Here is a 23,033-nt window from a genome sequence, read left to right as displayed (position 1 = left end):
GCCGGGTGACATGAATGGATGGGCTGGACACACCTTCCAACCTTCCAGAAAACAACCGGTCCAGATCTGCATAGAGAGCAGGAGAGACTCCCCCCCAGCGCTCCCAGAGCCTACGCCGCCGGCCAGGGAAACGCACAGCTTCCCCCTCCCACCCTCACTCCTCCCATCCCTTAAAAAAACGCCCAACGCAAATAAATAATATCGTTCCAAGCCTGCTGCCGTCTTCGGTGCCCTCTCCTCCCCGCCCGGCTCGGCGCGCTCCAGCCCTGAGGAAGGCGGCGGCGGGACGGTGGCAGGAAGCGGCGGCTCGCGGTCCGGTGCGTGGCGCGCGGGCGCCGCACTATGCTCCCCAGCGCCGTGGCGGCTCACGCCGGCGCGTACTGGGACGTGGTGGCTTCCTCCGCGCTCTTCAACCTGCCCGCAGCGCCCGGCTTTGGCAACCTGGGCAAGAGTTTCCTGATCGAGAACTTGCTGCGGGTCGGAGGCTCCCCGACGCACGGGCTGCAGCCGCCCCCGCCCCACGGTCGGGCGGCCGCCGTAGCCTCGGCCGCAGCCGGCCCGCAGCTCCGGCCCCTGCCCGCCAGCCCGGTTCCCCTCAAGCTGTGCCCTGCGGCCGAACAAGTCAGCTCCGCCGGGGCGCCCTACGGCACGCGATGGGCTTTTCAAGTGCTCAGCCCCTCCGCGGACGGCGCGAGGCTGCCTGGCCGGGCTCCGGGCGACCGAGACTGTACCTTCCAGCCTTCAGCCCCAGGTGAGCCAGCTCTTCCCTCCCCAGACGCGCCCGCGTCCCCCGGCCGGTCCCAGGATCAGGGGGCGCCGGCGGTGCACACAGCGCCGGCCTGGGACCTTCCTAGGGGCGTCTCGAACTTCAGTGGAGATGCCACTTCGGAAGGGGGGGGGGCACCACTTTCTGTAATTCTTTTTTGCCCTATCCCATCCCACCAATTTTTTTCCCGTCTCCTTTCAACGAGTGCTTGACTTTGGGGCTTTAACCGGGAAACCCTGAAGACACCTCTGGCGGGCAAAGGCAGTCCGGAGATCCTTGGGCTGGCTGGACCAGTTTCACAGGGTTTCCCAAGTTCAGCGTTCCTAACCCTCCCGCTCTTGTCCCCGAGGCTCGGGAACACCGGCTGTCGGGAAAGTTCTTGGCAAAGAGAGCTTGGCGCGACCCCCTTTTGGTGCTTTTGCCACTCAAACTGCTACGACGGTCGGGGTCGTTCAGGAAGGCGCGCAAAGACGTTTGGAAGGAGAGTTGCGCAAAGTTTTGGCTTTCTCCACTCTTAACGTTTTGGATCACTTAAGGCGCAAAGAAATCAAGGCCGACTTTTTCTTCGTGCTGAGCTGAAAAACAGCTGAATTGGCAACTGGAGTAGGAAGTTCACCAGTAAATAAGAATTTACTAAAAGTAGGGCAGTTTTGGTTTATTTTGATTATCATATAAAACCTAACTAGCGGGACAGAGAAGAATGATGCCCACAATTTAGTCAAACATTAGCTAAAGCTTATTTAGGGGCTGCCCAAATTGGCGGTTTGATTAAAGGGAAAAACCTCCTAGAGACTCAAAAACTGAGATCCAATTGGATTAATTTTTTTTTTTGGCTGCGTCCTTAGACGATCTTAACTCATTCTTTTAATCCCGATGGGTTTGTCCAGAATGACTAATAGACGCTTTTTCAGCAGTTTCCATTGTCCCAGCAAACTGCCGGATCAAATTTATTGCTAATGGCTTTATAGAATTTAACATGTTTAGAACCTGTCCTGGTCTTTCAGTTTGAAATGGTTGCTAACAGAATGGAACAAATATAATTATATGAACACCGGTCTCATTCACCTAGAGTAAAACCTAAATGCTAAATGCTAACCTTTTGTACTCTGGGAGAGAGACAAACACAGTTAAGGCAAAGTTTATATGCCTTGGAAATTTGGGCCACTCTGTTCTTTTTGAAGTATTAGGAAAATTCGATATATAAAAAGCAGGTTCATGTAGACAAGAATCAGTAAATAATGTCTCATAAAAATATCATTTTCAAGAAAATTTGGTGATTTGTATAACTTTTGGTGGTTTGGCATTGTGTTCATAGATATTCTTTTTCTAAGATTCTTAAATTGTTCCTAATCATAATTGGCTACCCAACCATGAAAAGTTACTCAGTTTTAATCTTTGCAGATTTTACAGATTAAATTTAGGTAAACTAAATGCAAATCAAATGCAGATATTTCAATACCCCTCAAAAATAATTTCATATGCCAATTCATTTCATTCAAAATATTGCAACTAATGTAGTAGCTTCCTAACCACATCCTTTTTGTTTGCAAGAACATATTCATCCTTACATGCTTACTAAAGTGCCCAAATGCAAAAATTATTTTTGGAATAATTAAGAGGGTTGTAAGAATTTATATTTCCCTTTGAAGTATTTTAATACAGTCTAAGCATGTATTTTTGCAAATATTTTATTCAATCCTCACTGACGATTTGATGTTCTAGCCTAGGTTAATTTTCATTTAAACAAATAACTTTTTGTCTCACAAAAAAAATCATTCTTCTAAAGAATATATTTAACTTTTGAAACTAGAAAAATATCTAAAGAAAATTAAAATCCCATGAATTTGTCCCCACAAATATGCTGCTTAAAACCAGCGTTTACATTCACTTATTTTTAGAATTTGACAAAGAATGTAGTTTTATGAACATTGCCCCAGTTTTATTTAAATGACAGTCTTGCCCTACCAAATGTTATAGGAATTCTTTTATACAGTGTAGAATTATGAAGCTATAATGAGTACCAACAATTTTAGCTATCACATGGAAATTAGGTAAGGATGAAATAGTGATTGGATGTTCTATAGCGAGTGGAAAAGAGAAAAGCTATTGTTTGGAGGAAAATGACAATATTATGTCTCTTTCTGAAATGTCAGTGAACAACTAGTTTCTGATCCTTTAAACACTAAGTTGGGGGTGGCTCACAAAATGTGATTTTAATAATTTCATCATATTGACTACCCACTTTTTTTCCTTTTTTTCTTTTTAAATTTTTTTTTTATAGATATTTTTATTTTATCCAGACCCATGCCTAAGAAGCCTTGAGCAAGTGGACTCCCTACTTTTTTCCCAATCTTAATTTGTTGAGTGCACAAGTCTAATTGAATAAGAAAACCCCAGAGTTATTTTTAAGTGAAATATAGACCATTAAACTAGGGGATTTATGCCTCTGCATGCATTTTTGCTCCATTATTTTTGTTACCTACTATTAATTATACCATATATTTCATTCATTCAGCAAATGCTTACTGAGTGTCTCCTATGTGTCAGGCTCTGTTCTAGGCCATTGGCATAATCAGTGAACAAAACAGATAACTGTTTCTGCTCTTGTAGAGCTTACATTCCACGTTCTGTACTGCTTTATAGGTTGCCGAGCATTTTCACAATCATTAGCTTCTTTAGTCCTTGTAATAGGGCAGCAAGGTAGCTATTGGGATTCTAATTGTTTTTCTACAATGATTCTTTCACTTGCTCATTTTCTTTTTGTCTCAAGCATCATTTTAAACATCTATGGATTTGTGAAAGAAAAAAATGCCCCAAATCTTCAGGCTCTTATCTTAGGTTAGTGTTTTCCTTGCCTGTAGGAAACTAACAGAGGAATAATGGCATAACCAATTACATAGTATCACAATAATAAATTAGATTGTGATTTTTGTGTCTCAGCTCATAAGGAAAGAAATTGACTTATCCTTTCATCTTCTTATAAGACATATCTGAAAGGTGGTAGCAGTTAAATGGTAACGCAGATTTACAGGTCATGGATGAAAGTCTAGCCGTTAGTGCTTCATCCCTGAAAATTGACAAGTTAGAATATTTACAGCAAGAAAAGGCACACTCCCATAGCTATATGCTGTCAAGTTATATGGAGTAGTTTGAAAACTTTAAAAATTGAAGAGCATTCCTCCAGGCTTGAGAGGGACATATTTAGGGCAATATTGGGTAGTAAATCGGTTCTCCTCTAGGGTTTATATCTAAAAAAAAAAAAATTGGTGTGGATCTGTTACAGTTTATTAGTGGGAACCAGGAGGTTTTGTGAGTAAATTCTAATCATCGGAGATCTTTCTCCAGAAGTTCACTTATGTTATTTGGAAAATATTGTGCTAAATTAAAATAACCATGTCTTTGTATATAAAAGAAGGTTTTAAAATGTAAAAAGCTGAAATATTGAAATTTCTTGGTTATAGAATGACATCACTTTTCCGATTGATGGTTATGCCATCAATTCTCTTCAAAATAAATAGAATAGTCTTTCTTTTAAAATAGCATTTGTTATTTTAAACATTTTTAGAAAATGTTTGACATAAAAATAATTTCCTGAATATCATTTCCTTCCTTGTTTGTTAAATCTACTCCTTCTACTGCATATAAAAGAATTGGGAAAGCAAATATTTATTCTGGATAGGTGAGTTTAATTCTTTTTTTTTTTTTTTAAGTAGTTTTGCCAAGTAAGTCATACTGTGTAGTACTGAAATGGAAGATACATAATTTTTTTTCTGACATCCAGTTTGGGTTGTTTCTGACCGTTAATACTTAGCATGCATTCTAGTTTTCTTGTCTACCACCCAGTCCCAGGTATTGTTTACCTATTAATTGTTGACTCTGTCTGAAACTTTTTGCGCTTATGTTTTGTACTGCAAATGGTAAGTTTTTTCCTCCTTCATTGAGATACACTGAAAGTGTGAGATAAAATTGCCTCTCTTACATTTTTTTTTTTATTTTTTATTTCAGCATGCCTCTCTTACATTTTAGGCACTTGGAAGAAGGAAAAAATGGATTTGTGCTCAAAGTGGACTTTGTGATCTGATTTATTAAGCCGTAGTTTGACATTTTTTGTTGCTAACACTATGCTCTATGTTTGTTTTAGAAAACTAAAATTACAGAATTTTGAGTGTTGTTCATGTTGAACCAGGATGAGAATGGGGGATTCAGAACAGGACAATGATGGGACCTATTCTAGAGGTTCTTTGCTTAGGCCATCACCCCAGTCATCTTTTGGAGGAATTTGTAGATAATACCAGAGCCATATTCTTACTATATCTGTAAGTTTTTTTGTAATCAGCTGAACATATCTTTTTATATACATTAACATATTAATAAATTTTACGTAGTTAATGAGTAATCAGCTCTGAATAGATTGTTATATGGTCCCTAAGTTAATAAACATTTTCAGGTTCAAGAAGTTCTTGCAGTAAATAGAACTAATGGAACTAATAGTCCCTTTACATTTGATACTTATTGAGTAAGCCACACTCCTTAAAAAATAATGTCTGAGTTGGAACTATTAATACAGTGGGGTGGCAATTTAAGTGTATTTAATTTGCCTCCAACTTTAACACCTATCCCACCCCCTCAACACATGCTTTTGTGCTTTGCTCTAACATCAAGCAAATCTCAATCTGGTAACATGTATTGAAGCTATTGAGGTTTAATAATAAAACAAGAATACACGTAGCAGGCAAGTGGGATCATTTTAGAACTTTCCAGTTAACTCTTATTCTCTTAGGAATTTGAGGATCATTTTAAAAGGTACATTGGTTTGAATGTCCAGAAATTTACATATGAATTTATGTAGGATTGAATTAGGATTCAGAGTGTTCAGGGTTATGCTACGTATATCAAAGGATCTATGTGTTATGGTCAATTTAAAAGGATTGTCAAGGGTGGTTTTATCTATATTTGTTTGCCATTGGCGTGGCTCAGATGTTGGCACCTAAGCTGTTATATTCCTCTTTGGGTGTGCCACCTCCTTCCTGTTCTTGTGCCTACCAGAAAGTCGCTTTTTACTGTGCAAAAATATTTTATGATTAGGTTTGCTGCTGAACAATGATAGAAATGGTAGCCACTTGAGAGCAAAGGACACAGAATTATGTATAATTTCTGTTTAATAGTTGTGTTCATAAAATGCTTTGAGATTCTTTGCTATGAAAATTTTTACAGAAGTGAAATGTTATCATTTTTAAAATATTTAAACAAATGTGTCCTTATGTTACGGTGGGCAGTAAATACTTCATTTACTCCTCACTCAACCTGCTTTCCATAACCGTGGTTTTTTTTGTTGACATTGTCCATAACTTTAGAATCCCTATTACTGTATCTTTTGTGGGACTTGATATGCGGCCCTTAATACAGTGCTTGTCCTTAATCTTGAGTTAGAAGAGGCTCTAGTAAAGTTTTTTCTTAATTACAGTGGTTTTTCTTTTTAATATGCAATGAAAGCACACAAATTTTGTCAGTTTATAGAACTAAATTTTCATTCAAATGCACCTGGAGTCTGCCAAGAATAAAAAAGCAAATTGTAAAATGAAACAATATGATTTTTATCTAGGAATGCTTGTTAGAATCCTCATTTAAGGCCTTGTTAGATCATGTTTCTATTTTATACTCTCTTAGTAAGAAATTGGATTTTTGCCTTAACGTATAACATGCTTACCAGACCCTTGTATATTTTATTCCAAAATATTTTATTTTACTTTCTAGCAATGTTTCCGCTTTTAATGAATTCTCTCCCTCTCATTCTTTTTAGCCTCCAGTCAATATTTAACTTGGCTATGTCATCACTTTACATGAAGTTACCATAACTGATATCATTTTTAATAGTGGTATTCATTTTGTCAACCACTTATTAGGTGGGAATATTTCAGGCACACTTTTGTGAGTTGTGCGACCAGTAAAGGCACTAAAATTCTCTCTGAAGTCAAAGATCAAAAAGCCTGTGTTAGTTTTTAGACTATTCTTTCAGAAGCAAAGCATCCAGGAAAAGGAAAAATAAAAAAGTTTGAGTCTTTTTTAGTGTATTTTTGAATATTTGTCTTCTTGCTTATAAACATTACAGAGATGAACTAGGTTTTTTACTTTTCTTTCACATGTTCAGACGCTGTGCCATAACCACCTTAATTTTATTAATTCTAAGTGACCATCAGAAATAGAATACATGTTATGTACATTTCTACAGGTCTTCTTGAGAAGACTTAAAATTTCTTATTCTTTAAGACTTTAAATCTCTAAATGCTTTTTAAATTAAAATGTATTAAAGAGTTAATAAGTTATTCTTTGAGAAAATTTATGTACATTAAGAAGGGAGTAAAAACCGTGACTGCTGACAAGTTTTTTAATAGACAACCTCAGGCTGGATTGAGGTTAGGTGTATTGAACCAATTCTGTAGTTATATTGAGTCTGAAACAAAAAGTCTGATTCTTCAAAGCAGGAACAAAGTCATGCCTGTTTGTTTACATATCTTCTATAGGTGCTTTTGTTATAAATAGAATGATCGTAATAGAGACCTTATGGCTCACAAAGCCTAAAGTATTTACTATCTGGCCTTTTGTAATAAAAGTTTGCTAATGCTTGCTCCAATGCGTAAATGGCAAATTGAGTAAATTTTAAACTACTGTATAGTTTTCTGAGCTGGTTTTTAGCAGCATTCCTATAATTTTAAAGTCTAGATTCAAGTCCAAGATCTTTATATTACTGATTGTATAACCCTAAGCAATTCACAAAGCCTCATTGAGCCTCTCTTTCCTCATTTCAAAATATATACAGATGTTAGGGTCAGCATTTGACTTTCAAGCACATGCCATTGGTAAGATACAGGAAAAGATGTAAAAGACTCCTTTCCACCATAAGTGAAATATTGGTAAAAGGTGTATTGCTGTATAAGAAACCATCCCAAACTTAGTGGTTTAAAAGAATAATTTATTATTTTCTTTCACAGTTTTGTGGGTTGACTGACTCAGCTAGGTTCTCTCACTTAGAATCTTGAGGGGCATTAGATGCCAACTGGGGCCAAAGTCATCTGAAGGCTTGACTGGGCTGGATGTCCAAGATGACTACTCCAGTGGCTGGCAGTTGATGCTGGCTGTTGACTGGGTGCTCAGCTGCAGCTGTTCGTTGCAGCATCTGCATTTGGACTTTCCAAGTGTCTTATCATCTTATAGCATAGTGACTAGGTTCTGGAAGGGAGAGTTCCAAAATCCAGTATGGTTTGCAACTGTGGCCATTCTGGACATTCTTGAACTTCCAAGATGTTCTGGGACTTCTCATAATCTAGTCTTGGAAGTTCCAGAATGTCACTTCTGCCATATCTCTTGGTTAAGGAAGTCACCAAGACCATCCCAAATACAAGAGAAGGAGACATAGACCCCACCTCTCAATGGGAAGAGTATCAAATAATTTGTAGCTATTTAAAATCTGCCCCAGGGTGAAACCAGGATAATCAGTATCAGATACAATCCCTGCTAGGTCCACCTTTGCTGGGATAGACCAGTGAAGGAATAAATTACACAGAGTGGTATAGCTGGGAGCTCAAGGAGCCTTCACAAAGAACTACCATTCTCTTACAGTATTCTCTTCTGTGACATAGACTTTATATTAATAATAATAAAAAAGCAAGGCATTTGCTCAGATTTAGTTCATTTTTCCAGTGCCGTTTAATGGAGACTCCTTGGAAGGTGAGGCAGCAGAGGTGGTGACCCTGGGCACCAATGATGGTCATAATGAACTAGTGTCCCACAGCTTTCGGGGAAGCCAACCCTGTCAACTTGGTGTTGTGAGGATACATAAGAAGATGTTGGTGGAAGAGTCCAAATAAATGCTTATTGTCACCTATTGCTATAGCATATTTTGACCGCAGTGAGAGCCTTCTCCTTGGTGCCTCTTTATTCCACTACATGTCACCCTCCACTGCCAGGTGAATTTTTCTAAAATGTATCTTTCGTCATATCACCAAGCTACTTAGGAAAACCTAAATTATCACATTTGAATACAGATCAAATGAAAATACTCTGGCCTTGAAGACCTTCATTCCCTCAGCTGCATTTAGCTCTTCTAGCCACATTGCTTAATGTTCACCCCTTTGGCCTTGTCCCAGGAGCCAGGCTGATCTCTGTAACCTGCCCCAAGAGTCACTACCATCTTTTCCTCTTTTCCTCTGTTCAAACAACTTTTCCTTCCTGGACTGCTGTCATTCTCTTCTTTTGCTGTTTCAAGTACTTTCCAAATCAGGGTCTAAATTAAGATATTTCTCCTTTTCGAAGCTACCTTTGACCAACCCTTGCTAATAATAATCTTTCCTTTTTACCTGCTTCTGTATTTCAATAAAGTCTGGGCTACTACTTTTTACATATTGTCTTAGTATTGATCTCACATAATAATGGCCAGAAGAAAGGCTGACGTTTATTGAGTGCCTGCTGTGTGTCAGGCATTGTTTTATGTTTTTTCAATGGTTTCATCATGGCTACACATTATAATCATCTGTGAATTTTTGGAAAAAATGCTATGCTAGGGGACCACTCATAGCCAGCTTGATTTAACTCAATTGATGTGGAGCCCTGGTATCTGTATCTTTGAGAAGCAGCCTAGATAATTCTAATGGGCATTCAGGGCTGAGAACCACTGGCTAGAGAAATGCACAGTTTGAATTTTTTTGGATCGCATCTCCTTTTTGGGGAGTGTGTCAGGTTTGGCAGAACAAAATTGAATTTGGAGCACTAAAAAATTTACATTTCATTTTTTGGACCAGCAGATTCAAATCAAGTTAAAAAACATTAAAAAAACCCATAAATTCCTCCAGGAAAGGCTGTATCAAAACATTAAGACCTTTATTTTTCTGTCTCTAAAATACTAGTGAGGCAAAAAATGCTGACTTCCCTTGCTTTTTGATGAACAGAAAGGTAAAGGATGAATTCAGCTAACTTGCATTCCCTGGTGATTGAAGGCAGGGTTTACAGTGGGATCACATAAATGAAGTACTTCCAGATTGTGTGATGAAATAAATCAATCCTCATTAGCTAATTGATACTTGTTAGGTCTAACTACTGAAGACAGATGTTTGCTATTTTTTGGAGTCTTGTTTTTGGGTCTATCCTAGTCCAGAAAGTCTTTTCAATTATGTATTATTTTCAAGTCTGAAGTTTATATTTCTTCTTATTCCCAGTACCCATGATCATTAAAACCATTTTTTGGAAATTATTTAATTTCCTGTTAATTTTTCCTAGAGTTTTTTTTTTGGGGGGAAGAGCGGTCCTTTGGTTGGTTGTAAGATATTTTAAAACCTTCTCTGATTTCTCTTCATCATTCTTAATGTGTGCTGCCCAATCTGCACAGCATTGCAGTGGGCTCCAGAAATTTATTTTAGAGTTTTATTAGTGGTCTTTATTTGAAATGTCAGCTCAAGTCAGTTGGTACTGTGGTTTGCATAGATAATCAGAACGTTGTTTCACACCATTTAGATTCCCATTGTTCTTCAGTAAAGAGGAATGAAAAGAACAAAAATCAATTTTAAAAATTATTGTTTCCTAGAAAACAGAATTTTGAGAATAATTTCTCTGAAGCTAGGCTTGTAACCATCCTTGGCTGTAGGTACTTAAATCATAGAACCGTCTGGTAAGTTAAGTTAAAAAAAAAAATCAGGCTAGTTCATCATTAAGTTTCCATCTTAAGTGAAAATTCAAAATAATTAAAAGATATCTTGAATCTGTGTCTTCAAATAAGTCAGAACATCTGATTAAGAAGTATGGGAAGTTCGTGAAGTTTTCTATGATGTGATTTTGGTCATTTGGATTCAGACAGGCCCCAGTTTAGTTCCAAAAATTTTAAGTCATTTTGTTTGTAACTTGTAACAGTTTCACATAGAAATTGGAAGTTAGATTCGTTGGTGGGATATGAAATTTGGAGCGTCCTGCAATGTTGTACTAAAAGAACCTAACATCCTGCTGTAGAACCTGACCCATGTGCATTTTTTTTTTCCAGAGGAAAGGCCATTTATTTTTCTTTCATGGAAATCTTCAGAGAAATGTCCATTTTCCAGGCTCCAGCCCTTACTGAATAACTGGCAGAGTAGCCGTTCATGCAGTCACTATCCCTCATGGTTAATAACTATTTATTATACTAAAATATTTGTTGTTCCTCTTGTCCTTTTTAAAAAATAATTTCCTGAAAGCAGTCATAATCACATTCCAGATGTATGCCCATTTGAGCTCCAATGTTGATGAATCACTGAGATAGCATGTGTTAAATTCATAGCCAGTCCAGTGCCCGACATATAGTAAACACTCCTTAAATATTATCATTATAAATGTCATTCAGTAAACCTACAATGAATTGTTCCTAACATGATAAATGATAAAGTAGCTGCATCTAGATTGCATTGATGGGGTTTGAGGTGCGTGTTGTCCAGGATGAAATTGCCTTGCTTTCTGCCTTTTTCAGAGCATTTTCAAAGTAGTTATTAAGGGCTTCCAAAGTTTTAACACATCTGTCAACTTGTCACTTTGTTTTCATCAATGTTAAATTTCCTCTTTTGCTCACTACTTTCAAAAAGTATGTGGTTTACAAACGTTAAGAGTGTAATATATATATTTTAAATGCATTGTGTTGTTTTAAATGGTTATTTCCTAAAGCCATTCAGTACTCCTACAATCATATGCTCAGCTGGATTAGCATTTGCCTTATGTCAAAGTAGAAGCATGTGAAAAAAAAAGCACTTAATTGGAATTTCACAGTGATTTCCACTTAAACCAGCTTAAACAGGTGTATTTATGTATAGTAATCAGGAATTGACTAATCTGCTGTGTAAATATGTGTGTCAAAGGGTAATTTAAAACGGTGAAGAAATTCTACACAATAGAACTTCAAGCCTGGTCATGTCACAAAATGTGAAAGCCAGTTTTTTAACCCATACTAGAGTTGTTACTGTAGATTTTGATTATATTTTTTGTAATTGCAGATTTGATACTGTCATTTTGATTACAACTTTCATATATTAAGATAGGGTAATATATAGCAATATAGCAAACTGTTCAATTAAAAGTTTTTCTGGTTAAATTCAATGTTAAGATCAGACATCTCCAAATGATATTTATCACAAATGAATTTACTTGATCACTTGTCTCAAACCATCCGTTTTAAAAATCTTTTAGTTTTCCACTCTTAAGGCTATAGAGTTAGGCTGAGAAATATTTTGGCTAGAATAGGAAAAATTGTAATATTTGATACCCATATCAATTTTTTTTTTTTTTTTCTGAGACAGAGTCTCACTCTGTTGCCCAGGCTAGAGTGCTGTGGCATCAGCCTAGCTCACATCAACCTCAAACTCCTGGGCTCAAATAATCCTCCTGCCTCAGCCTCCCAAGTCGCTGGGACTACAGGGGCATGCGCCACCAAACCTGGCTAATTTTTTCTGTATAGTTTTAGTCGTCCAGCTAATTTCTTTCTATTTTTAGTAGAGACGGGGTCTCACTCTTGCTCAGGCTGGTCTTGAACTCTCGAGCTCAAACGATCCACCTGCCTCGGCCTCCCAGAGTGCTAGGATTACAGGCGTGAGCCGCCACACCTGGCCACCCATATCAAGTATTATAAGTTTGATATGATATATGTAAAATACATAAAATCACAAATTTGATATAACATTTATATAACATGATACCCCATATCATTATTTCAGTGGTATCACTAGTGTCTGATCTTATTTTCTGTGCTCTATATTGAGCAAAAACAAAAACAAACCCTTTTTGAGTATTTCCAGCTAACATGGTAAGTGTTTAATTTTATGTGTATAAATGTAGCATTGCTGAGTATTTTTTCTTTCTACCTCAAAAAATACAAAAAGGCATACAGCACTATAGCCATGATTTAATTATCTATAGAGTATTAATTATGGAGAAGAAATAAGTTAGCTAATATAAATGCTTGAGAATAAACATAATGAGGCAACTTTTATACTTAGAAATATATTTCCATTTTTCAAAGTTCTTCATATATTCATAGTAACAATGGAAATGTAAATTCTGCCTAAATAATGTTGTACTCTTTCTTTTTTCTGATCCCCTCACCCAATCAGTGCCGTACTAATAATTTAAGATGCAAAATTCAAATGAAATGATTTATCATTTCTGTGATGGTTTTATAGTCAATATTAGAACTGAAGATAACAATGAAACTTCAAAAAAATTTGCAGAGCTTTTTGAACACTAAAATGGGTTTCCTTTTTATACTTTCACTTAGTTGCCGTATTTTCAAAACAGCATTAAAACAAATACTATATTCCTTGAAAATTGAGATAGTAATAAAACTGAAAACTTCAATATTGATGACTTTCCATCATATTATATAGGAAGAAAACTGCATTCATAATTAATTTGCAACTTTAAGGCATTTAGGACCCTGAAATATTATAAAATTTTTATTGGGCAATACACTTATTTTGATACATCTTTCAGAGAAATTGGTGAAAAAAAACATACACTTATCAGTTGATTAAAATACAAGTCAGAAATTATTGTGTTCTTCAAAAAGGTATGTAGTCGTATCAAAACAACATTCACTGTATGTGATTAAGAAAAAGAAAGAAGTTGCCACTTGAATATGAAGGGAAAATAATAAAAATATTTATTTTCAAGTCATGTTTTTTATTTCAAGGTCATCTGTTATGGAAGATACCATGTTTTAGGATGTGTCAGAAAGCAGGGAAGGGGTTAATTCTCAATCCTCATTCTTTCCCTAAGAAGACCAGGGGAGTTTCCTCTTTCTTAGTTTGGAAAATAATTTATTCAATTACTAAAAATTCATTGACTGTTTAGAATATGCCAGGCACTCTGCTGGGAGCATCATGGTATTAAGCAAGTGCTCACTTATAGGAAATATCAGGCTACATTATATAGTATTAAACCCATTGTATTAAAGGACATGGTGTATTTAAGGCATGGCATACAGTAAGTGCTCAATAAGGGAGAGTTATTATTCACATCTTATGACATCGTTCACAGCTGTTTTCATCTACTGAGGTACAGAGTTTAAAATTTCATGTAAAATTTTAAATTCAAATGAAATTATAATTTATATGATGGTTTCATAGTCAAAATATTAGAACAATATATAATAATGAAACTTCAAAAAAATTTATAGAACTTTTTGCACACCAAAATGAGTCTCCTTTTCATACCTTTGCTACAAGAGTAGTCATAACTATTCCACGCATTTTTCTAGAAAATTTTATGAATATCATACTTTAATAAATTGAGCAGAACAGAATTATACGGCAACTCACTATACTATAAACACTTACAAATGCTTTCAGGTTAACTGGATTTCTCTTGAGATAAAAATGTGATTATTGTTAAATACTTTAAAACATGTAAATGTGGTCAGAAACACCACCTTTTATGAAATTGCTCATTAACTGTTACTAACTTTGGACTCCAACTCACTATTTCAAAGAACCATCTAAAAATAAACAGTTAAATAATACAAACTGTAAAAATTAAATGTAAACATATAACATTTAAATTATTTCTTGGTAAGTATTAATAGAATATCTAGAGTTGTGCTGCTTAATATCACCACCCCTAGGCACATGAGTTTATTTAAATTTAAATTTAATTTAGATAAAATATTCAGTTACCCAGTTATCCTAGCCGGATTTTAAGCGTTCAGTAGCTGCACGTGGGTAGTAGATACCTTGTTGGGTAGTGCAGATACAGACATTTCCATCATCACAGAGAGTTCTCTTGGACAGTGTTGCTCTAGGGTATTTTATTTTATTTTATTTTATTTTTATTTATTTTTTTTTTTTTGAGACAGAGTCTCACTCTGTTGCCCAGGCTAGAGTGAGTGCCGTGGCGTCAGCCTAGCTCACAACAACCTCAAACTCCTGAGCTCAAGCGATCCTCCTGTCTCAGCCTCCTGAGTAGCTGGGACTACAGGCATGCGCCACCATGCCCGGCTAATTTTTTCTATATAGATTTTTAGCTGTCCATATAATTTCTTTCTATTTTTAGTAGAGGTGGGGTCTCGCTCTTGCTCAGGCTGGTCTCGAACTCCTGAGCTCAAACGATCCGCCCACCTCGGCCTCCCAGAGTGCTAGGATTACAGGCGTGAGCCACCGCGCCCGGCCTAGGGTATTTTAAATAAAGGAATATTTGATACATTTACTATTTACAGTTATGACCACACAGAAAATGAACTAGGAAGCTGAGTGTTTGATATATTCGAGTCTTCCTACCACAGCTTCCAAATCTTGATAAAATTATTTGGAACGCTCTTTAACAGATGAAGGCTACTGTAAAATGACTTTGAGTTCAGTACAAGATATAACTAAGTAAAGGCTCAGAAAATGAAGTGTGTTTACTCGATGACTTTTGGGAAACTGGAGTTTTGAATATTTTCTGAAAGAAATGGCTAATCCATGAGATCAATGCTTTCTCTGCAGCACCTTCCAAGCCTTTTCTTCTGAGCGCCCCGCCATTCTACTCGGCATGTTGTGGTGGGTCCTGTCGGCGCCCTGTGTCCTCCGCTGCTTTTCCAAGTAAGTTTATGCTTCATCAGCAATGCCTCTGTTATTCTGTACACTAAAGCAGCAGGATTTAATGTGTTCTGGAAAACTAATTGGTAATGCAGTGGCAAGGAGCTAATTCCTCACTAAAAATCACAGCGATCCTATTCAGGAGGTTTCCAGAGATTTATCAAACCTCAGCACACTGAGCAATTGTGAGCGGTTTCCAATGGCATTGAAACCCAGGGCTGACACACCAAGGAAAGTGACTTGTTTTCCATTTGCTATATAAGATTTCAGAGGGTCTAGTTGGGCTTTTTTTGAAACATGTAACACCACTCCTTTAAAAAAGAGAAAAGAGAGGAAAAAAGGCAAAAAATATTTGTGCTGCATAAAATCCTCGTTCAGCTTAAAATGTGACACAAAAAGTCACTGGGTGTCTATAGAAAATAATTAAAAATTGTCAAGATCATAAAAGGAGATAAATCTGTCCTTTTTATCATCTTGAAGAGAACCAACCAGGGTTGTAGGAAATATTTTCAAGAGAACTCTTGTCCAAACATTATAAAAGCAAAATTTTAGTAGTATCTGGGGGTGGAGTAAGGACGACAAACTTTCAGAAATTTGTAGTGTGTGTGCACATGCAAAGAAGAAAATGTCTAAAAGTAAAGTTCACGTTGGTCTTGAGATTTCTGGGTCAGAAAAGAATCTGTAGGCAGAGAATTTGAGTTTATGGTAAAGAAGTCCAGTTGAGGGGTGCATTTATTTCAACTGCTGGAGAGAAAACATTTATTCAGGTTAACAGCTTTGCCAGGTGAAAAGTGAAACAAGGGTTGAGTCAGGCTAAAGCGCTGAGCTCAATCACACTGGAATTCAGATCCCTGCCACCTCTGTGCATGTGTTTTATGAATGTTTCAGGAGAGCAGTTGCTCGACAGAATGATTCCTGACAAGTGAGGCAGCAAATGCTGGCCGTTTAATGAGCTGCAAGCTCTGAGCATCTCTTTAGGGGGTTGATACTTTCCCACAGAGCACTTTACATGCCTGGGACCCAACCACAATGGACGACAGACCCGTGACCAATCGTCACTTTCACTTGACTCATCCACACGCGACCTCACCACGATTTTTCACTCTGCAGATGAACTTTAGGAACCATTTCACATGGAAAAGGCTTGGGCAAGGGTCAGTTGCCCTTTTGTATGGTCATAAAGCAAGGCTCTGTGTGTCAGTCTTTTCTCCTGTCTCACATTCCAAGTGAATTTCTGGACACCATTTAAAGCACTTGACTGAAAAATAAGGCAGTGAATGAAACTGACTTTTATAGACTCATTCTAGCTCATCTTCCCATAGAACCCTGTCTACCTGAAAAGGGATTTAGTGGATGAGCTGAGTGTATACAGGGACTCACTGAATACACAGGCCCATTATCAACTGTGGGGATTGTTTATTAACCAGGACTGATACACTACTATTTTGGAAGTGACCTATTAATTGTCCATTTAACTAGAATGTATTGAATTCAAATAGAAAAATAGAAACCGTGACTAAACCTTTTACTCGCTCCTTCAAGGTGGTCTCCTATGTGGGCGATTGAAAACTGTTGTGCAAATTAAGGAAACATTTATCACCATATATTAGAGTATCAGGAAAAGACTTCTGGAGTAGAGACTTAAAACCCAAATATCTGATACTGTATCATAGTAGTATCTCTGTGGAATTATGTCTTTGGCGTTAGATTTTGGGAGTGGAGATTAACTAAGCCACACGTAGTTCGGTTATTCACCTTGGTGTAATGCTTTTACTTTAGCAAATCTCGAGCAGCACAGTTCAGGTAAGTGGAAATGGACAAAAAAAAAATGCATGTAATAGGTGGACTTTCATGTATGTATGTGTGAATGTGTTATTTTATAGTGGTATTTTAAGAGTCGCTAAGCCGTAAAAGTTGAGCCAGTTCAATAAATAGAGCACATAAAAGTAATTCTTAAGACATTTTCTAGATGACTTTGTCTTCTCAACTGCTTGAAAAATTACTTTAAGTGGGTCTCATTTTCCTCCATCTGCTTCTTAGTCCTCACTTTGTGCCTTTTACATAACTGTTCTAAATTATGGTGTTTATCCCTAGAGGTTATAAAGTCCTGTGTTTATCTTAGTTTGTTTTTTTTTTTTAAATAAACACACAAGCTGAAAATCAGCACAGCTCAGATCAAGAATAGAAAATGTTGCATTTAGTTCGTCTTCATTTCTAAAGTTGCCATTTTAAAACAGTTTGGTGATGACACAAGTGTTCTTAATGAACAGTGGCATCTCATTAGTTACAACTCTAAAATGAATTTCTTATTTTTTTATTTGCAATGTTCATTGGTATTGGCAGTAAATAATAATGAAATGGTGGAATTAAGCTGTTAATAAAGAATTCTACATAGATAATCATGATACCAAGGAGTAGTTAATAAGATTTACATCTGTACAATAATCTTTTTTATTTAGGCATTTACTAGATTTCCTTTTTTTCTTCTTTTTAAATTAGAATGGTTTTTATGCCCAAGCTTTTAAATTATTTTCCATCATACAAACAAAGGAAAATGAACTAAGTAAATTTGTATTAAGTTTCAGCTTCAACAGCCAAAATTGAGGTTTATATTAAAAATTTTAATAACCGATGAAATCAGTTGCCCTCATCATTGTTTCACAATATTTATTTCACTCTTTCCAAAAGACTAGCATCAGATCAACACATTTCTAACTATGCAAGTGAAATATCATTTTGACTTCTTTAATATGATTCATTTGTTTCATATTGATTCAGTTTTTCTTGTTACCTTCGTAGATTTACAATTGACTTCTTGTTGCAATGTGGAAATAATCATTCATCCAGTGCCCTTCTCACACACAGTTAAATAGTTTAATAGGTTATTTAAGCACAACCCTTACAGTGGGGAAAAATTAAAAGGCAGTGGTAAAAGTTCTCCCTTCCCCCAAAGCAGTATATGGAAAATCTTTGATTACATCCATAAGGTTCTTCTCAAAATAACACATTTCACAACATGAAATGGAAAGTTGTGGAAATTATGTAGATAATGACTTTTTAAAAACTACTTGAAAAAGTATAGGCATCTTAATTATGTAGAGTAGTTGATTGAATTAATCAGATAATTATTTTGTTTCATCTTTGAGTACCTAACTTGAATTTCACCTTTTGAGAATTTTATGCTTTAAAAGACAAAGCTTAAATTTGGACTGGCATTATAAAAATCTGATCAGGGAAAATATTCTTTTGAGACAAAACGCTCTGCCTTTTTTTTGTGAGATGAACTTATATCGTACATTTTGAGGTCATCATACTATCTTCATGTTCTTGTTAACACTTAAAAGAACATAATGTACTTTCCAAGTTTGAATTTAGGATTTTGTGGAAGGCAGCAGGGAAGAGGCATTACTTTTTTTTTTTTTTTTTCCTGTGAATGTAACTTGGTTCTGTGAGTTTCAGGTCAAAGATGGGTAATTGACTGATTATTATTCTTGCCACCGGACCTGGCTGTGTTCTTTTTTTTTTTTTTTTTACTGCTCTCAGTGGGAGTGGCCAGTGGGCTGAGGAAACTGACCAGGACCTATGGAAATGCACAAAAGGCTGCATACAGATTTTTTAAAATAAGAATTTAACTTTAGCACTGTAAGATCTTCAGAGTGATGCAGCATTTTTTTTTCCTAACAGAGAAAGAAGCTTAATTATATTGTCTAAAACATGATAGAGTTTGTGCAATAAGATGAACATAGGTATTGACTTCTCAAAAGTGAAGGGAAGGGTGTTCCATAGATAAATGACATTCGGTCAACCAGGAAAAACGTTTAAAGGAATCAGAGACTCAAAGACAATAGATTTTCCAAGTTGATGGCTCTATTCAGCAGTTCTGGAGAGGCAGTGAAAGTACTGGACTAACATTCCTGCAATGGAGTCTTTTTCTTCCCATATGTTCTTAAGCAGTTAGGGGGGTGGGGAAGGGTGTGGGTGATGGGTTGGGAAGGGGAACTGCTTAGCATTATGGGGTACTTGTCCTTGATCTTATCTATAGCCCTTGCCTGAACATAACATGGAATCTAACAGGGCTGCTTATAAAGTCCTGATTTTAGGTTTCTAAAACCAAGTGGACAAGTATGGAGTAGGAGAGGGAGAGAATGGGCTGAATAGAACAGAGTAGGAAAGAGAGGTACTGTCAGCTCTATATTTGTCTGCAGAATGATACGGGGATGCTAGAATGTGCTTTTAGAAATAAACTATTCAGAACAAGGGTGATTAGAGTCTGCTGGGCTCTGAAATGGTCAGACTACACCTGTTCAGTTCTGGAGGGCTATGTAGAAAGGTACATTGAACAAACTCTCATATAAAATGCAGGTTAAGAGGTAGGGAGCAACTAAAATAGTGAAGGATTTATGTGACCAGTCAGGAATCTTGAAATAAATTGGACTGGTGGAGAGAAATGATAGGGAGAACATGTATTTTCAAATTAGATCTATGGTATGCAATATAAAGGCTAGAACTGGGACCAATGAGTGTAGTTTGGGGGAAGTTAAATTTGAACTTGATATAAGGGAAAAATTTTCTATCAAATCAAGGTATATGATAAGTAGTAGTATATAGCACTCCCAAATAACATATTATGTAGAGATTAGAGGATAGACTTTTAATTTGAATAGGGCAAGTTAGGCAAATGCTGTTATCTTCTCTCTCCAAACTTAAAATCTACAGAAATTCCCTAAGATACACACACATGCACACACACATATTTGAAAATAAGAAGGTTAAGGAAGTTCTTCATTGAAGAGAAGACCCTGGAAGAGAAACCCCCTGAAAAATAGGAGTCAGCAGGAAAAGATGAGCCCACAGACAAGAACCATCCCACATTTGAGGAAAACTGGTTCCAGGAGGGAGAGACACAGAATCAAGGTCTGAAATAACTTACTTTTGAGGAAATAGTTAATGGCATTTTAGCTGGCCTGGTGGAGAGGCCTGTATTAAACAAACAACCTCTTGTCTCTTCCAGCTCTGAGAAGCTATTGAATCTATATTAAAGGATGAAAGAATTCTGTTTCTGAAAGGTTACTGGTAGCCCCTGGCTTGAATTATCCTGAAATAATTTTATATATATTTTTTTACTAAAAGCCTTGAGAGGTCTAGATTCAGCGGTATTTCATAGACTTGTGCTGTCCCTTTCCTTACAAAGTCAGAGGGATACTAGGTTATGAATTAGTTTTTAATATGAAAAACTGTTAACTCAGAAAGCAAAGCTTAAACAAACAACATGGCTTATTAGAAGTGGCCTTTATATAGCACTCCTTGGCCTGTTGTGACCTCAGGGTAGCCCAGATTGGAAGTAGAGGCTGGAACGTAACAGGAAACAGAGCAAGGCCAGTACCACAGCAGGGGCTAGAAGCCACAATGTGGCAAAAGGTGGCCCTGGACATGCATGGTCCAGAAGCCTTTACGGGGCTTCTTGAAGCAGTATGGTGAAAGGATATGGGACAAAGGAAGCTCGTCAAAATGGGATCAATAATCCAGAGATTCAAGTGAGTCCAGTTGAGTCTAAACATCATATAAATTATTGGCACACTATTCATAGGATGGGATTCTGTTGGTTTGCAGTGGTGGAAAGACAGGACAGAGCTGTAGCTATTTGCTTTTGGTCTGATGTCTAGAAAGTGACTGTATAGGGTCCCTCTTTGTTCTGTAGTGCTTGGTGGCTGCTATAAATAGCACCACCCTGTCTTCAGAGTTGAGACATGTCTTCTAGAGGTTGAGGCATAGAGAGAGGCAGTGGCTACCACTGGATTATCTAATGCTGTGTTTCTGTCTCCTTCCACCTCCCCTCCCCAATAACATCATGCACACACTGCACACCTGCATTGGCAGCACCCTCCACTAGGCCCTTCATACAGGTTTTCTCTGGAGGAGGGTGATTGGGGAGTATCTCAAGATCATCTTAGGGAGTTGTCTATCCCAGGTCATTCTGCCCTTTCAAAATGACACTCCTCACTTCCCCACCCCTAACCCTGCCCACTTGTAACTTTGACAGTCTTTGGTATAATTTTAAAGAGCATTGATTTGGCTCACTCTGATTTGATGTGTGATTTCAACTGCACAACTTAACTTTCTGGAGACTCAGTTTTTTCCTATGGAAAATGGGAATCATAGTATCTACTTCTAGGGATTATTGTAAAGATTACATGACATGATGTGTGTAGTTGGGACATATGTCAGCTGATGTTAAACCCCAAATATATGGAAGCTGCATTATAAAATAATAGTAATAAGATGATACTGATATCCTCAAATTGATAGAGCCTGTAGCACTTTGAATTGGTGGCCCTAGCTTTGAAAGCCTCATTTATGCTACATGCATTATACTCCATATCTGTTTGTTTTTATTTTACATTATTTGTTTGTTAATTTTTTTGTCACCTGTAAGTCTCTATACAAGTCAGACATTTGTCATAAATTTAGGAATCATTGGAGGTGTTTGTTGCTTAGAGCTTTTTTGTAGCTTCTGAGAGGATTTTTGAGTCACCAACAAGTTCTTGAAGTGCACATGTATGTTATACAGGCATAAATTTAGACACCTACTTGTATGCTTAGAAGGTGTGAAATGGTGTAGGTTCCTCAATGTGGTTTATGGTTAGATCCAGAGATAGCCCACGAAAGACACGTGGGTGAGCCATGGGAGGAGCATCCTTGGTGGTCGTGGCAGCATTGCTTCCTGTAGGACCCTGAGGCACATCATGTTATGAAAACAAGTATGATTTGTGTATTGAGACCAATGCTAAGAGCAGCCAGGCAACTAGCAAAGAAAGGAAGAATGCAATATTCTTTATCTTTGTCATATTTTTTTTGCTTGTCCATTGGTTATATTTGTGTTTGTTTTAGAGCACTGAAACCTAAGGACCAGACCCAGTAATTAACCCTTTGACCCTCACAACAACTCCAGGTCTCTCCTTCTAAGATTGAGCACTAGTTTGGGTTCATGACCCACAAAATGTTAATATTTGGCACAATGGGGAGAATAATTTATTTGTAGATTTTCTTGATGGGAATCTTCTTTCTCTTTACTTAAAAATAACTCATTAGGAAAACGTGTGGGTTTCTATTAAAAGTTTTAAGGGCATTTAAATGAGCTTTATTTCCGCATTGTTTTATTTTAATGTGTAGGTCTTGGTGAAGAAAGAGCTAAAACAAGTTGAATCATGAGCCTTACTTATAAAAACTCTAGTTAGTAAAAAAATAAATGTAGATATTTTTCCACTACCTTTATAGGTCTATAAATTTGTTTTGGACTCTGTATGATATAAAAAATTTTATTAACAATAAAATATCTGCCTTTCCAAAATGCTCTGTTGGTTATGTCCTTCTTGAAAGGCCTCCCTTGACAAGTTATTACCTAAGCTTGTTTCAGTCACCCTTGGCCCTGACCTGCCTTTGCAGCCTATCTCCTGTGTTCTTCCCAGTCGAACACTGCAATTTGGAAATGCCAGGTTGTGCGAGATTCCTAGATCCCCCATGTTTCACACTTGTCTTCACCCAGCTTCATGCCTCTGCAGATGTTAATCCCTCTACTCTGCCTGCCTTTCCCCCCATTGCCAGCAAGAGGAATTGCTACTCTTCTAGCTGCTGCTCTCTGCTAGGACATACTTTGTGGGCCTTCCAGACTCAGCAGCTTCTTATCTGATGCTCTA

At 37.2% G+C, this 23,033-nt stretch overlaps 1 protein-coding gene across 1 annotated transcript in view; it reads left to right on the top strand.

Annotated features, from left to right (window-relative positions):
- Positions 1 to 342: 342 nt before the first annotated feature.
- The window catches only part of DBX2 (developing brain homeobox 2), a 33,201-nt gene continuing 10,510 nt past the window's right edge, over positions 343 to 23,033 (top strand). The window contains exons 1-2 of the mRNA XM_069491718.1: positions 343 to 751; positions 15,247 to 15,342. Coding sequence (XP_069347819.1) covers positions 343 to 751; positions 15,247 to 15,342 — 505 coding nt within the window. The remainder of the gene's footprint in view (positions 752 to 15,246; positions 15,343 to 23,033) is intronic.

The sequence above is a fragment of the Eulemur rufifrons genome, chromosome 16 (genome assembly GCF_041146395.1).
Source record: "Eulemur rufifrons isolate Redbay chromosome 16, OSU_ERuf_1, whole genome shotgun sequence".
Classification (NCBI taxonomy): Eukaryota; Metazoa; Chordata; class Mammalia; order Primates; family Lemuridae; genus Eulemur; species Eulemur rufifrons.
Note: the sequence above shows the minus strand (reverse complement) of the source record. Positions and strands in the feature narration are given on the sequence as shown.